The sequence below is a fragment of the Chlorella variabilis genome, assembly GCF_000147415.1.
Source record: "Chlorella variabilis unplaced genomic scaffold CHLNCscaffold_1, whole genome shotgun sequence".
Taxonomy (NCBI): Eukaryota; Viridiplantae; Chlorophyta; class Trebouxiophyceae; order Chlorellales; family Chlorellaceae; genus Chlorella; species Chlorella variabilis.
Window position 1 is genome coordinate 2,796,090 of NW_005435087.1, and position 15,566 is coordinate 2,811,655.

Here is a 15,566-nt window from a genome sequence, read left to right on the forward strand (position 1 = left end):
GCAGTGAACTGGCCAGCCAGCCCAGCAGGCGGGTCTGGAGGCGAACCGGCAGCTCTACTGCTTGCCGCTCCGCCGCATGAACTTGAGCCTGGACAGCGCACCGCCTGCCCTCTTCAAGGCAGAGCCGCCGCCGCCGCCATCCGCCGCCTGCTGCTCCTCGGGCTCTGCTGCGCCAGCCTCCACCTCGGAGCTCATCTCTGCCTGCTCCGGCGGCAGCAGCGCCGCGGCGGCGGGGGTCAGCCCCGGCGGCGCGGTGCCAAAGGTGCCGCTGCGCCTGCGTGCCGAGCCGGGCGCGCTGCTGGAAGTCCCCGCGGAGGGCAGCAGGGGCGCCATGCCTGCCGCGGCAGCCGCGCCCGGCGGCAGGGTGGCCGCCCAGGTGCCCAGCTGCGGCCCAGCGCCTGCGCCAGCTGCAGCCGTGCCTCGTGCAGAGGGCATGGAGCGGGCGCTGAGCGGCATGGCTGGCGCCGAGGGGGAGCTGTCAGGCAGCAGCTCGGAGCTCTCCAGCCCGCCGCTGGTGCTGCGCGGGGTGGCGCCGCCCTGGCCGCCGAAGGCGTAGGGAGCGGGCGCCGCGGAGATGCGGAAGGTGTCGGCGCCGCTGCCGGGCCGCGGCCAGGTGCCCACGGTCGCCATCTTCTGGTGCAGGCTGAGGGTGAAGCTGCCTGGCGAGGGGTGGGGCGGCAGCCCCAGCGACGTCTCCCCAGCTTCCTCCTTCTTGTCGGGCAGCTCCGGTACCGCGGCTTCCTCCTCCGCCTGGTACTGCCGGTAGTCGCTGCGGCGGTACACGTGGCAGCAGCCCCGCGGCTCCAGCCGGTCCATCCTGCCCACCCACACAAACACCGCCAGCGACAGCGGCAGGCCGCAGGCGCCGATGACCAGCAGGCCCAGCCACAGGCCGCCCACAAAGTTCAGCACCTCACAGCAGGCGTACGTCTTGGCTGCCAGCCAGGCGGCGTTGAAGCGCTGGTAGGAAAGCGCGGCCTCCAGGGAGCTGCAAGAAAGCAAGGAGGCACGAGGAGGCGCGCAGGGGGACGGCAGACGGTGAGGAGGTGAAGCAGGTGGTGAGGAGGAGGCCAAGAAGGAAGCCAAGCACAGCCCCCGGCAGGCCCCCGCTGGAGGCCTGCGGCGCCAGGCCTGAGCAGGCAGCAGTGCACCGCTGGCGCACTGGTCGGCGGCTGGCTGCCGGGCGGCACCGGCGTCTCGTCCCAGGCGTGAGCCAGCAGGCAGCGGGGCGCGGCGGCGGCGGCGCTTGCCTGACGTTGCCGGCCAGCGCGTCGATGGCGGCGGCCAGGGCGGCCAGGTTGTGTGGCAGGGTGCTGACTGAGGAGTCCACGCCCTCCAGCAGGAAGGCGGCCTGCAGGGGGGGAGGTCAGTGGGGGGGTCTCAACACCCTCTCGGGTACGGAGCCCTGGGCCAGTGGAGAGGTGGTTGCTGTGCCTCTCCACCTCATGTAGTGTGAACCACTCATCCCCGTCCAGGGCTGCCAAAGAATGAAAAGAAAACAATGAGAGTTCGAAACCGCCCCATGAAACATGCCGCCAGCAGCCCCTGGCAGCCCCCACCTGCTGCAGGTCGTCCACGGTACGGTTGGCGCTGCCCAGAAGCTGCGGCACATCGATGCCCGTCAGGTCGTACAGCACAGCCGCCGGGTCCTTGCCCACACCGTAAAAGTAGTACCTGCAGTGCCAGGTACCGTGCAAAGCCCAGCAGTACCATCAACACAAGAGGAGGCAGGACCGCAAGTTGCATTCATGCATCGGCCATCCAACAGCAGGGGAGCGCAGTGCGACGGTGCCGCCGCTGCGCCAAGAAGAAGAGAAGGCAGCTCCAAGCGCGCAGGCCCGCTCACCTCCCCAGGGCCAGGGTGTCGCCCACCCCCACGGTCGACAGCACGCCCTCGCCGCGGGCCGCTTGCCGCTCAGCAGCCCTCACCAGGGCATCGATGACCTTGCTCTCCACCACGGTGCACCTGGAGGGTGTAGTGCCATGGAGGGCAGTAAGGGTGAGGTACATGGGGCGGTACGAGCAGCGGAACGGTCCGGTGCAGGTGTGCGTGTCATGGTAAAGCCTTGGCCTGGTGGCTGCCATGCAGAAAGCAGCGGCACGGCCAGAGCGCTAGACCAGACGCCGCCGGTCAGCGCACCAGCCATGGCACCAGTGCCAGCATGCCAGCAGGTGTGCGCCTCACCCGTCGCTCCCGATCTTCAGCCCCGCGGTGGAGGCAGCCACCGATGCCCAGGTGAGCAGGATCAGCAGCAGCAGCGCCGCCGTGCAGCCCTTGACCAGGCCTGGGCAGCTCAGCAGCACCCCCAGGGCCACGGCCGCAGAGAAGGCGATGACGAGAGTGTAGCAGGCGTAGAGGGCGGCATTTTTGCTGCAGCACGTGGCGCAGGCAAGGGAAGCAGGGAGTGAAGAAGAGCGGGCCGGTGGCGGCAATGCGAGGAGGCACGGCAGGGAGGCGGCGCCGCCTGGCGTGCAGGCCAGCACTCAGCCAGCGGGGCGACACGTGACAGGCAAGCGGCAGCCCAGCAGCCAGGGCCGCCCAGCCTGCAGCAGCGTCCGCCCCCCCCGCCGCCCACTTACACGACGTCCAGCCTGTCGGCCAGCGGCTGCCACTCCTGCTGCCAGCCCTCCAGCCGGTCCAGCACCGCGGCCTGGATGTCAGAGGTGGCGGTCTGCAGGCCAGAGGCAACCCCCACCATGCTTTGGTGGAAGTCTTCGATGGCCTGCAAGCACAACGGGAGGAGAGGCGGAGGAGCCAGCAGAGCCAGATGGGTGCGCCCAGCGGGACGGAAGTGCAGCAGGCACGTTGCCCGGCGAGGGGCCGGCCCCCGACCGCCAAGGCCGCACGCGTATGCGCCGCAGCGCGGCGCCGGTGTGTGTGAGGTGCATGCACCTCTGGAGAAGGCCAGCAGGCTGGGCAGGCCCACCTGGAGCACCCCCGGCTGCAGCTGGTCCAGGCTCAGGTCCAGCGCCCGCTGCCGGATGGCCGCCAGCTGGCGCTCCACCTCATCCGCGGCGGCCAGGGTGAGGTTGGCTGTGGACAGGCCGGCGGCCACATACTCCTGCGGCGGGCGGCAGGGCAGGGGCAGCAGGAAGAAGCGCGGGCAGGTTTCGTGCAGGCAGTGTGGGTGCCGCAGCTGGGCAGCAGCAGGCACAGCCATCAGCCTGGGGCTTCCAGCCTTCGAAATAGTGAATGCAGGATGCCCGCCGGCGGGGTAGGCGCAGCCCCGCGGCAACCCAAGCCCTCCCAGACAGCTTCTGGCTCTGCTGGGTGCCTGGAGGCCAGCCCCACCTTGGTCTGCTCGTACACCGCGACCCCGGCGGGCTCGATGGATGGCTGGATGGTGCTGAAGCCATACCCCGCGCCTCCCACCATGCCCAGCGCCAGCAGCGGCACGGCCGCGCGCAGCCACCGCATGCCGCGCGCCGACAGCAGCTGCATGGCGGGCTTGCCGCGCAGGCGCGGGCTGCGGATGCAGCGCACGCAGGTGGCCAGCCTGGCCAGGCGCCAGAGCAAAAATGCGAGGAGGAGCGCGGCCGCCAGGCAGCAGAAGATAAACGGCGGGAGGACGTGCTTCAGGGTCCAGTCTTGATAATAGTCTGTCGAGCTGGGGTCGTATTCATCAGCTGGCGTTCGCTGCTTGGCCAGCGGCAGGCTGGACCAGAGCGGCGACTGGCAGGAGAGAGGAGTTGTCTCCACTGCTGCAGCCGCCGCCATCGGAGCCGCCGCCAGCAGCGCCGCCAACACCAGCAGCGGCAGCTGGGCGGCCTGCAGGTGCATCGAGGCACGCGCTGCAATCTCGAGTGGCGGCAGCATGGCAGAGCAGGGAAAGAGAAGGGGCGGGAAGCGGCGATGCAAACCTCCGCCCAACAAACTCGCACCTGCGCAACGCCGCCAACTGCGTTCATTTTCATGTCTGGCACGATTGCAGGGCGCTGCCGCCAATGCGCGTGCAGGTTGCGGAGTGGGCAAGCACGCGGCCTCCACGCTTCGCAACAACGACCACCCTCAAACCAGCCGTAACCCCCTCCACTGCCGCATAATTCACAGTTTTTCGCGCAGCTGCTGGCCGCTGTCGCCACCTGCTGGGTCCCGTCTCGCGCCGCCAGCTGTCCGCCCCCCCGCCGCCGCCTGAAATTGTTCTGCTGCAGTGCGATGGCATTCTCACAGAAATCCACCAGCCTGTGTGCTCAGTGCGCCTGCCACAACCAGAATGCTTACAGGCTGTGCAACGCGGCTGGCGTGCACGTGGTGCACACATGGGCTGGCCCATGGGTCGCCCTTCGCCTCCGTTGCTTGCTCAGCTTGCGTGTGCTGCCAGGGTCCCGGCCAGTCAGACTGCAGGCACCAAACACAAGCCGTTCGTCCCCGTCTGGCAGCGCTGCAAGTTGTCCTGCACACCAGGGGTGTGAGCATGGGTGGAGTGTGAGCATGGGCGGCCCCTGTTGAGCTATAATGCCCAGCACAAGCAATGGGCCGTTGCCCACTGTACAGTGGGAGAGGCACCAGCAAGGAGCGAGTCCCGCCAGCTTCCCTCCAGGACACAGCCCCACACAACCTCCGTGGATGCGCCGCGGCAGGCAGCATCCCGCAGCATAGCATGCTCGACGGCGCCAACGCGCGGGCCGGCCCTGCCGCGGCGCACCCACCTCCCACGCTTGCTCCCAGCTGTCCATCCACCGCTCCGCTGCCGTATAGCCGCGCCCCTTGAGGATCGCCAGCACGCTACAGCCAGAGGGGGCATGGGGGGCAGGGGATGGAAGCACCGTGGAAGCTACAGGATCTGGAAGCGGGGCCCAGGAGGCCCACGGTACTGGCCTGGCCGAGCGACCTCCTGAGCCTCCCGCCTCGGGCCTGCCGTGCACACACCAGCCCCAGCCCTGCCAGACAACCGGCCCTGCCATGCAAATATGCCAAAGAACTGCCCTGCCCCTGCCATGCCAAACGCATGCCCAGGCAGCTCACTCCTCAGCATCCTGCCGCGCCAGCTCCGCCAGGCGGCGGTACTCGCGCCGTGTCATGGGCCACCCCTCCGACTGCGGGCAGGCAGGCCAGGCCGGACCCGCAGCCAGGCCTCAGCATGGTCGGTCGGCCAGCCGCTGGGCAGCACCTCCCTTCACTGACACCACACACCCTGCCTAGCTGGCCAGCCAAGGCTGCCTCGCTCCTGCCACCGCCGCTGCCGCTGCCCTCGCCGGTGCCGCTGCAGCAGGCTCGCCGACGCACGGGCGCGGCGGCAGCACTCAGGTTGTGGCTGCCGGCGTGCGCCGCCCGCTTACGTAGTTTTCCCTTCGGGAGTTGCGCACGCCCAGGTCGCCGGTAGGGAGCTTGGCATCTATGCCCAGGAAGCGCTTCAGGTCGCGCAGCGCCCCCTTCATGCCGTCCCCCGTCAGGGTCTCGTACTGCGGGCGGGACAGCGGAACGAGAGGGCCAGTACAGGTGCAGCGCAGGTTGCGGCCGGTGTGGCAGGTGGCAGGGAGGGAGCGAGAGAGCTGTGCGAGTGTGTGTGTGTGGGTGGGTGGGTGGATGGGTGGCTGTGTGGGGTGGGCTGTGGATGGGCGGGAGCTGGCCGCAGTGACAGGGTGTGGGCAGGCTGCCTGATGCGGCAGCCCCGGGGCACCTGCAAGCTGCCCCCGGCAGGGCAACATGCAGGCCGGTGGGTTGCACCAACCTGCATGATGTGCAGCTGCTCTGCAGGGAAATTATCTGCCCAAGCCGCGAGGCGAGGCGCATACCGAAGGCCGCTATCCTCTGCAGGGCGGCAGCGGCAGCAAGGAGTGCAAGAGAGCGCCCAATCAGCGGCAACTTGAGGGCAGGGCGAGGGAGCCGAGCGCCGTGGCTGGTGGGGCTGGCTGGGTGAAATTGCAGCGGTACCATGGCAGCGGCGGTGCCCACCAAGCTTCTCCTCGATGCACTTAAAAATCCACCGCCGCTTTTTGTCGTAGCACTTGGGGCTGCACGCAGGCCAGCAGCGCACATGCAGGGATGCTTGTCGTCAGGTGGCGCACCACGGTACTGGCCGGACGCGGCTGCCAGCGTTGCGGAAGGAACGCGCGGAGCTGCTGCTCAGAGCAGGCGCCAGTCAGCGCCTGCGCTGGGCAGGACCCAGAAGTCACCCCCTGCGGCCCACCTTCTGTTGTGGTCCAAGTTGTGCTGCAGCATGGAGATGGCTCGTGAGATGGGCTCCCTCATGCTGATGACTGCGGGGCAGGTTGGGGGGAAGGAGGGGCGCAGAGCCCCCAACAAAGAGTCTGTCGGTGGCAGTAAACCGTGGTGTGCTGGGTCAAAAGGCATGCAGCCGAGCAGGAAGGAGAGCAGGGCGGCAGAGAGAAGCCGAGCAGGGACAGGGGCAGGCTGGCAGCCACGACATCTGCTGGCAGCCAGAGCGTCAGCGCAGCAGCGCCTCACCCAGCTTGACCCACGGCATCAGCTCCCGTAGCTGCGGCGCCAGCCACTCCCCCGCCTGCGCAGCAGCGGGCAGGCCACGCATCAGCGGCCCTGCTGGCCAGCGCACGGCGCGGGCCAACCCGCAGGCAGGGTGCCACCACACGCGGTCAGCCAGGCCAACATTAACCCTTTGACTACGAGACCAAACCCTCTCGCAGTCAGAACGTGTTAACACCCGTCCGTCTCTGTTAGCAGACACGATGGAGCTGCCAGGGGAGGTGCCATCCAGCCAGCGCCGCGCTGCGGCTGGCACCCACCAGCCCAGCCAGGCGGCGCCGCGCTGCCGCTGACACCCACCAGCGAGTAGTGGGTGCTGCCTTCAAAGACAGCCATGAACAGGCGGGCATCCAGCGCGATGCCGAGGTGCAGGGTCTGGGAGGGGTGGCCGGGCGGGCGGGGCAGGGCAGGAGGCGGGCAGGCAGGCGAGGAGGAGCGCGCGGTCAGCGCACGTCGCCGGGGAGCACCCTCGACGCCAGCCGGCGGCGAGCAGGCCGGCCGTGCTCTAGGGCGCAGCAGAGCCAGCGGGGCCACAGCCACAGCCAAGGCAATGACGCCAGGGGAACCCACGGTACCATACCGCAGCGGGCACGTGGCCCAGGGCAGGCGCCAGGGCAGGAACAAGGGGGGAAGGCAGGCTGAGCAGCCAGCCCACCTCATTGATGTACTTCTCCTGCTCGTGTGCGGAGCAGCGCACGGCGTCGTCGTCGCAGCGGCTGGTATAGAAATTGGGCTCCTGCGCGGCACAGTATAGGAGGAGGAGGCGGAGGCAAAAGCAGGGTCAAGGACAAAAGCAGGGCTCTGGTGCACCGGCACAGGTGTGGCGCGGCACGCGGTGGAGCAACGGGAGGGGGCTGCGGCGGCCCGTTGCGTGCCTTGATGCGGGGTGCCATGACTTGCGGGTGCTGGATCAGGTGGCTGCAGGGAAGCCAAGCATGCTGTGCACGTGAGTGCCCAAGTGATCCAGGGTCTGGCCCTAAGATGCCAGGCACACACCGGGCAAGCAGTGCGCACACCGGGCTGGCAGCCGCGTGCGTGCCCAGGCCACCGGCCGGCGGCCGGCGGCAGCGGCATGCGCAGGCGGGCGGGCACGGCGCCAGGCAGGTGGTGGCACACTCACTGGAACAGGCTGGTGGTGGCACACTTGGGGAAACCCAGGATGTAGAAATGGGGAAAGTTAAATTGGTGTTTATGCTTCCGCTGCACATGATCAACAGAGGGTGCACATCATCGACAGAGGCTCAGCGCGGTGCACGGCGCGCGACCGAGTCGGGCTGGCGGCAGCCCCCGCGTGCCGGCAGGCAGGCGCCCCACCTGCTTGTGCGCCGTCGTGATGCAAGCCAGGCTGTCGCAGCCCTTGAGCGCCCGCTCCAGCTCGCTGGGCGTGTAGCCGTCGCTGCCGGCGCCCGCCACCAAGGCCTCTGCCGCATCGTCCGTGCCTGCCACAGCCTGCGCATCCCGGCGGTCCAGCTGCTGGCGCTGCTGCTGCTCCGCCGCTGCCGCCGCCGCCGCCGCCGCTGCACCCTCCTGGTCGTCGGTTTCGTACCCTCCCCCATCCTCTGCTGCCTGTGTGCTTGCTTCTGTGTCGTCTGCTGCTCCGCTCGCCAGCTCCTCCTGTGCGCTGCTGCCGCCGCTCCCGGAGCCTGTTGTCGCCATGCTGGCTTCGGCATCTGGCTTCTGCAGGTTGAGGCGCCGCGAGGCCGCAGACCGCTGTCGCGCGGCGTCTGCCATGCTGCAGCACGGCGGCAGGGAGAGGCAGCGGGTCGTGGTGTTGGCTTGCCGCCAAGCAACCGAACCGGCGGCTCGCAAACGACGAATGTGGCAGCCAAAGCGGGTGCCCCCAAAGCATGCAAAGCTCCCACCTGCTGCCTGGATGGCGCATCCAGGCCCAGACAATCAGCACGGCCACCAGGAGGGGCAGGGACTGGCGCAGCGTGCGAGCCCTGCACCAGCAGCGGCAGTGGCGGCGGGTGGGCGGCAACAGCGGGTGGGGTCGCTCTCTGCAGGCTGCAAGCGCCGTCACCGGCTGTTTCTCGTTATTTAAATGAGCTGCAAGCGGGCAGCGGGGCTCACCAGCCCCTGGCACTCCGCGTTCTGGGCGTCTGGCGGGGGCTCCTCAGGCCCGGGCGGGGCGGAGTCACCATCCTGCTTTACGTGGGCTCGCCCTCCCAGGGATCGCTTGGCAGCGCCAACAGTCCCCCCGGTGCACCACTGTTGGGTGCTGCTGGGGCCCCACAGCAGGGGCCCCAGCCCCCGCATTGCGGCTTCCAGTATCATTTTATAATCGCCAAAATCTCTGACAGGCAGCAAGAAGGCAGCAAGAAGCTTGCCGGCGTGGGCGCCTGCCATGGCGCTGAACTGCCGCTGCTGTTCAGACCGCTTTGCAGCTGCAGCAGCCAATGTGGGATCGCTTGGGTTCACTTCTGAGGGTTGCCTGCGGCCAAGAACACCGGCATGCTGCTGGCACACTGCCTGCGGCGGTGTGTGCCAGCAGGCTGTGTCAGCTGCTGCTGCCTGGCGGCAAGCTGCACGCTGCGTGACGCATTGTGAGTGGGTGGGGTAGCCGCAACAAACCTCCAGGATGTAGCAGCGCGATTGCTTCTGTCTCCACGAGCCTGGTATGTTTTGGTGCCAGGTCTGCCATGTCCGCCCGCCTCCCCGCCACTGGCTCCTACTAGTAGTACTTCTAGCTCCTTCAAGCGCAGTCCCGAGGCCACTTACAGGCAGACACTTGTACAGACGGACTGCTAGCAACACAGCGAACAGGCTGCACCAATGCTGCTCAAACTAGGAATCGGGACTGGAAAGCGCGACATGTTGTGCATCAGGAGCATCGTCCCAACTCCCGCCACGAGCGAACTCCCACACCATCAGCCGCTCACGTGACTTGCACCATGCACAGGCCCTCGGGGCCAGGTTCGCAGTGCTGCTCCAGGTTCAACTGCAACGGGCAGAAAGGCAGGCGAAGGAAGAGCGCACTGGGGAACAGAAACGCAGCCTTTGTGCCACAGCAACACTAGGCCCAGAGCATACACCAGAGGCGCTGACAGTCCTCTACCACCCACCAGTAACCCCCATCGATGCACCCACCCACCTTCCAGGCGGCCTCCCAGTTGGCACGCCAGGCATCCGCATCAGCAAAGCCATTCTGGCGCACCAGATCCACCACCCTGCAAATGCAGGCGGGCCCGGGACGCGCCTCAGGTGGGCTGCTGCAGCCTGCAACGAGTGCCACACCTGCAGGGTTGGCTTGGCCATGCTGCTTTCCGACGACCCCTGGCTATCAGCGCAACCAGCCGAGGCAGGAGAGGCAGGGCACGACTGGCTCACTCCTCGGTGTTCCTCCGCGCCTTCTCTACCAGCGCCTCGTACTGCTGCCGCTGCATGGGCCAGCCGTTGCCCTGCAGCCAGCCGCGGGCAGCACAAGCACAAACCAGCCTCAAGCTCTCCTCCGGGGCGCTGGCGCTGACTGCACGCGAGCGTAAGCCCGAGTCCATCCAGCGGCTGTGCCACAGCCGCATGGCCGCAAAGGCGCCAGCCAAGCGGCCAGCGCACCCTTTCACAGGACCCTCCCCACCCCCACCTCCCGGCCACCCCCTGGACACTCACGGTACCCACGTTCTTGCGCTGGTGCCGGAAGTTCTTCATGCCCAGCTCGTCCGAGGGCAGCGTGGGCTCAACCTCCAGGAAGCGCTTGATGTCCCGCAGTGCCCCCTTCATGTTGTGGGCCGAGGTGAGGTTCTCGTACTGCGGGCGAGACAAGCGGGACAGAAAGGCAGTACATGTGTTGCGGTACCAGGGGCAGGCACATGCGTGGCATCCTCGCGATAAGACGGCAGAACGGCGCCCGGCAGGCTGCCATGCTGCTTCCTTTCGTGAACGCAAAGACTGCCGGCGCAGCCTGCACCTGCAGGAGGTGCAGCTGCTGCCGCGGCACGTGCTTCAGCCAGGGGTTGAGGGACCGGGTGTAGCGGCTCTCGAAATCTGGGGCAGCAGGAAAGCAAGCACAGCTCAGGCAAACCAAAAAAGTGGGCTTTGTCTTACCGAGCACCCCAGCCAGCCATACACCAATGCAATGCAACAAAACAGCCACATTGCAAGGTAGCGGACCGCAAGCAAGGGGCGGCAGCACAGGCCCTCACCCAGGTCGATGTGGATGCACTCAAACACCAGGTTGTGGTCGCGATCGTAGCAGTCAGGGCTGCACAGCGCAGGGGAGGCGGCCACACCGGCAGGCCCTCACGTGAGCTGGGATGCATGATGTGCGATGCACAGGCGGCGCCGCTGCTGCTGCGAGCGGGTTGCTGGGCACGGCTGGGCGGCGCCGACCGCAGCGCCCGAGCGTGCATCATGTGAAGGTGTGGACCCGCACGCCGGCAGCCCAGCCCGGCACCCTACACGGCACCCAGCCTCCCCTCCGCCTCCCCCACTCCTGCCCCCTTCCACCCGCTGCCCCACTCACTATCGCTTGTGGTCCAGCTGGTGGTTGAGCATAGCGATTGCTTGGGAGATGGGCTCCCGCATGGTCATCACTGTGGGGCACACAGGCACCAGTTGGAAGGGCAGGAAGGGGGCAGCCCAACACACGGGACACTCGGCAGGCGGCACACGGCGAGAAGCGTCGCATGCACGATTGGCAGCAGGCCGCGCTCCCAGACAGCACCGAACATCAAGCCCCAGTCAACAGCCGTCCAGCGCAGCGGCTGCTGCTGCTGTTGCTACTGCCGGGCGGCCCCGCCCCCCGCTCACCGATCTTGAGCCAGGGGTAGATCTCCATGAGCTGCATGGCCAGCCACCGCCCCTCCAGCGCGTAGTGGGTGCTGCCCTCAAACGCCGCCTTGGTGAAGTTGGCGCCGCGCACCTGGCGGAACATCAGGATCTGCCCGGGCGGGCAGGCAGCGAGGTATGGGTAGGAGAAGGGCAGGCAGGCAGGCAGGCGGGGCATTGGGGGGCACGGAGGCATCGGGGAGGAGGGAGGCAGGAGGATGGTAGTAGCATGGGGAGGGAACAGGCAGGCAGCAGGGAGCGGGAAACCAGGGGGCAGCTCGCCACGGCGAGCGGGCGACCAGCGCACGCACGCGGCGATGGGCCGGCAGCAAAGGTGGAGATGAAGCTGGCGGGGGGCACCCCGCTCTCACCTCCCGCATGTATTCGCGCTGCTGGGAGCTGATGCAGCGCATGGCGTTGTAGCTGCACGCCTTGGTGTAAAACTCGGGCTCCTGCGCGAGAAGAAGCCCGCCACGTGCCACTTCAGCAAGACCTCCACATCAGCGCGGCAGCAGCGCCCTGGCTGCTGAGCCCGGTGGCACGGTGAATTCCGCTGTGCTGCGCTTGCGACCGGCTGCGACAGCAGTACAGCAGGCAGGTCAGCAGGCCAGGCGCACCTTGTTGCTGGGAGGCTCGATCTGCGGGTGGTCCCCCAGGTGGCTGCAGGGGGCGGCAGCGCGGCGCACACAGGGATGTGCGATGGATACATGTATCAATGGCAGGCTGGGCAGCAGCCAGATGACTGCTGCAGCGAAGATGCGCCAGGGCAGGGCAGGGCAGGGATGGCAGCGGCTGTGCCTGGTCGCAGCGGGTCGCGCCACTCACTGGAAGAGGCTGGTGGTGGCACACTTCTGGAAGCCGACAATATAGAAGTGAGGGAAGCGGAACTGGCGCTTGCCGCCCGACTGCCCCAGTGCCTGCGCCAAGGGCCGGCCACAGAAGCGGCGGCGGCGGGAGTCGGGCAGCATGGGCGGCCGCACGGAAGCAGCGGATGGCGGCCGGCACGCCGGCCGGCGGCATTCACAGCGGCTGGCAAGACCCGTTGCCTGTGCTGGCGGGCAGGAAAGCGTTGCGAGCTTGCCAAGCTCTTGCATGCATGCATGCGCCCCACCCAGACTCCCCCGCAGCGCAGCACACTCACCATGTCGGCCTGCCGTGTCAGGCACCCAAACTGGCCCTTGTTGTCGCAGGCGCCGACCTTCTCAGTAAACTTGCGCCCAACAGCCTCTGCATCCTCCTCCTCCGTCCCTTCCTCGTCCGCCTCCTGCTGCTCGCCCTCCTTCTCGCCCTGCTGCCCCTCTGCCTCTGCCGCGCTGGCCTGCTCGCCATCTGAGTCGAAGGCGGCAGCCTCCTCCGCCTCCTCCTCATCGGCCTCCTCCAGCTGCTGCCCTTGCTGCTGCTCCTTGGGCTGGGCCTCGGGCTGCTCCTCGCTCTTGTCGTCTAAGGTTGCCTCCAGCGCCGCTGCCACCGCTGCAACCTCTGCCTCCCCAGGCACATCTGGTTTCTTGCGGTCTAGCGCGGCAGCACCCAGCGCTGCCACGGCGTCTGCCACCTGCTGCTCATCCCCCTCCGCCTCCCATGACGCCTTGCCGCTGCCTGTGTCCAGATTGAGGCGCACCCGGAGGCGGTTGGGGGGCCTGCAGGGCGCAGCAGGCGGGGCGTCGTCATGTGCGAGGGCAGCGGCGACGTGGCGGCGGCAGGCAGACGACGACAGCTGGTGGTGTGGCCCAGGCAGCGGCACTCTGGATCGCCATGGCTACCTCATGCCCATTCTGCAGCGATGAGCCATCGCTCGGCAAGACAAGAGCGAAGCAAACTTTCATTCCCTGCTTACCCCATCGCGCCTCCAGGCGCCATCATATACACGCAACATAGCAACACGGCCACCACGGCTCCGATTATGGCCACGGCGAGGGGAGAGGTCCTGCACAGCGCGTTGAAGTGTCAACATCCCGCGAAGTGCAGCTCACGGAGAGAGCTTGAGCCGATGCTGCTGTCGTAAATCACACCCACCGCTTCCCATTGGCGGTAGGAGACTTGGGCGACAGCGTGGGTGCCAGCACCCCCATAGCGAGCGACCTGTTGTGCGTGCAGGCGTGCGTGCAGGCCAAGTGCGGGCAAGTGCGGGTACTGTGCGATGCGGAGGGGCAACCAGCAGTTGCGGGGAATGCCCAGAGCGCCTGATCGGCCGGTTCCATGCCCACCAGGTGGCGACAGGGCGCGCAGTACAGGCAGGTTGAAAGATTGAATTTGGACGAGGAGGGGGAAACTCCGCGGTGCTAGGGAGGCGCTGGGAGCGGCCTGAGCCCCTTGACGCGCACCACTGACCAAGCATCGGCCCGGCACCGGCTGCCAAGGACATGCCGCCGCCGCCGCCATGCCCGTCTGATCAAGGTGCTGCAATTGCACGTTGCGGGTGTTGCATGCTACCAGTCGGGCAGGTCTACTGTGTGCCAGAAATACAAAACAGCAAAATGACGGAGCCGCGGGCGCAGCTGCCGCAACCCCAGGCGGTGCTAGATGTCGGGCTCAGTGGCGTCTGCCTGCCGCCCCTCCGGGGCAACCCCGCACCTCTCCTCGCAGCAGCAGGCCGCGTCCTCCCACCAGTCGGCGTCCGCCAGGCAGCGCAGCGCCCCGCCCCGCCTGGGTGCATCCAGCAGAGCAGCTGAAGGGGCGGCGGAGGCGGCCTGCCGCGCATCGGGGTTCCCCGGCGCTGCTGGGAGGCTGCCTGATGCTGCGCCTGGCGGCGGCAGCGGCGGCTGGGCCTTGGGGGAGTCCATTGCCGCCCTCCCTGCACGCTGCTGAGAGCCAGGCGTCGACGGTCCCTTCAGCAAGCTGAGAGAACCAGGCAGGGCAGGGCAGGGCACCTCCCAGCGCCCTTGCTCCACCAGCACTCCCTTCACGCCCGAGCCAAGGTTCCCAGGTAGTTGTGCCCCGAAGGCTCTTGCCCTGTTCTGAGCTGGCAGGGCCCGACTCTGCTGGCCGTGAGAAAAACACGTTCAGGTAAAGAAAGGCAACTGGTTTACAACAACGCCTGGGCAGCCCCCGCTCCCGGAGGTGGCCACGTGCGCGCTTTCTTCCCTGCCCCCTGCTGCCACAGCCTCCGCAGCGCTGTGCTTCCCTAGGGCCAGTCTGCCACCACGCGGCGGAACTGCGCCAGCGGGCTGCGCGCCTCGTCGCAGCCGCTCATCTCGTACAGCCCCTGCGCGGTGGGCAGCATCTGGCGGATGGCCTTGACCCTGCAGGGGTGTTGGCGGATGGAGAGGGGCGGGGATGTGGCGGGTCAGGTGGGATGGTCATAAGAGGAGGGTGTGAGGCGAGCGAGGAGGCAGGGAGTATGGTATGAGCAGGGCGGGGCCCGGGGCAGCAGGGAAGGGCACGAGGCACGGCGCCGACGGAGCTGAGCATGCTGAAACCCGCCCGGCCGGCACCAGGCAGCGGGCAGGGGGCCTGTGGAGGAGACGAGGCAAGGCAGGAGACGGAACAGAGGGCAGGAGAGATACAAACCCGAGCCTCATGCCGCCCAGTGCACTGCTGGCACAGCGCCAGCACCAGGGACGCGCCTGTCGGAGGAGTGGGGGTGGGTGCGCAGGAAGCCGGGGATGCGGTCGCCGCCTTCCGCCTTCTCCGCGCGCCCCATCTTCTCAAACATGGTCACCATGGCTGCAGCAGAGAGGGGTCAGGGCAGAACAGCACAGGGGCCTTGAGTCCCGCACTTGGCTGCGTGTGCGTGGTCGGCCCGCTGCCGTCGCCAGTGCTGTGCTGAAGGGAGCAACAGCTGGTAGGGCGGTCCCTCCCTTCAAAATAACGCCACGAGCCGTGCGCAGCGCAGCGCAGCGCAGCACGGCACAGCGCAGCACGGCGCAGCTCAGCACGGCGCAGGGCGGCTCTTTGGTGGCTGGGCGCGGCGGGAGTCGGGCAGGGGGATGAAAACTAGTGGTGGATGACATAAAAGAAATAAACTGCTGCGCACCCGAGGGGTCATAACACGCCCGCGACATGATCTGCAGCCCAATGGCATCAGCCTCAGTCTCCGCCTTGCTGCGGGGGAAGAGGGCGCAGAAGGGGAGCAGGCGGGCAGGCAGGCGGGCACGCGTGGGCAGGGAGGGGAAAGCCCAACACGGCGGTCCAGGGAAGGCCGCACAAGACGCAGCGGCATGCGGCGACATGCGGCGACAGCGATGGGTGGGCAGGCTGCATGCCAAGGGCTGCGTGTAGTGCAGCGGCAGCTGCAGGCAGGCCAGCAGCAGCGGCCACAGGCGGGTGCCTCACCGCGAGTTGGGCAGGAAGAAAATGGCGGTCAGGGGGCCCGAGGGGATGGGCAGCCCAAACAGCCTGCAGGCAGGAGAATCGA

The 15,566-nt window shown here is 67.9% G+C and overlaps 2 protein-coding genes across 2 annotated transcripts in view; both read right to left on the reverse strand.

The window, feature by feature from the left end:
* Window positions 1-54: 54 nt before the first annotated feature.
* On the reverse strand, window positions 55-13,281 carry CHLNCDRAFT_133632 (hypothetical protein; the record flags this gene model as incomplete). The annotated part of the gene is made up of 32 exons (XM_005852199.1): window positions 55-988; window positions 1,191-1,351; window positions 1,560-1,674; window positions 1,847-1,966; window positions 2,186-2,371; window positions 2,581-2,723; window positions 2,928-3,062; window positions 3,293-3,769; window positions 4,651-4,726; window positions 4,967-5,037; window positions 5,281-5,403; window positions 5,673-5,752; window positions 5,897-5,955; window positions 6,132-6,201; window positions 6,410-6,464; window positions 6,746-6,820; window positions 7,101-7,181; window positions 7,760-8,177; window positions 8,308-8,388; window positions 9,328-9,386; window positions 9,540-9,615; window positions 9,776-9,846; window positions 10,064-10,192; window positions 10,353-10,429; window positions 10,588-10,646; window positions 10,908-10,977; window positions 11,195-11,324; window positions 11,584-11,664; window positions 11,830-11,872; window positions 12,038-12,129; window positions 12,354-12,849; window positions 13,226-13,281. 32 exons carry the CDS (start codon window positions 13,279-13,281, stop codon window positions 55-57), a joined length of 4,899 nt encoding a protein of 1,632 aa, XP_005852261.1.
* A 1,052-nt stretch (window positions 13,282-14,333) lies between these two features.
* CHLNCDRAFT_133633 (hypothetical protein) overlaps window positions 14,334-15,566 on the reverse strand; it is a gene marked incomplete at both ends in the record, with an annotated part of 3,284 nt that continues 2,051 nt past the window's right edge. The window contains 5 exons of the mRNA XM_005852200.1: window positions 14,334-14,451; window positions 14,629-14,662; window positions 14,765-14,875; window positions 15,186-15,253; window positions 15,380-15,441. Coding sequence (XP_005852262.1) covers window positions 14,334-14,451; window positions 14,629-14,662; window positions 14,765-14,875; window positions 15,186-15,253; window positions 15,380-15,441 — 393 coding nt within the window. The remainder of the gene's footprint in view (window positions 14,452-14,628; window positions 14,663-14,764; window positions 14,876-15,185; window positions 15,254-15,379; window positions 15,442-15,566) is intronic.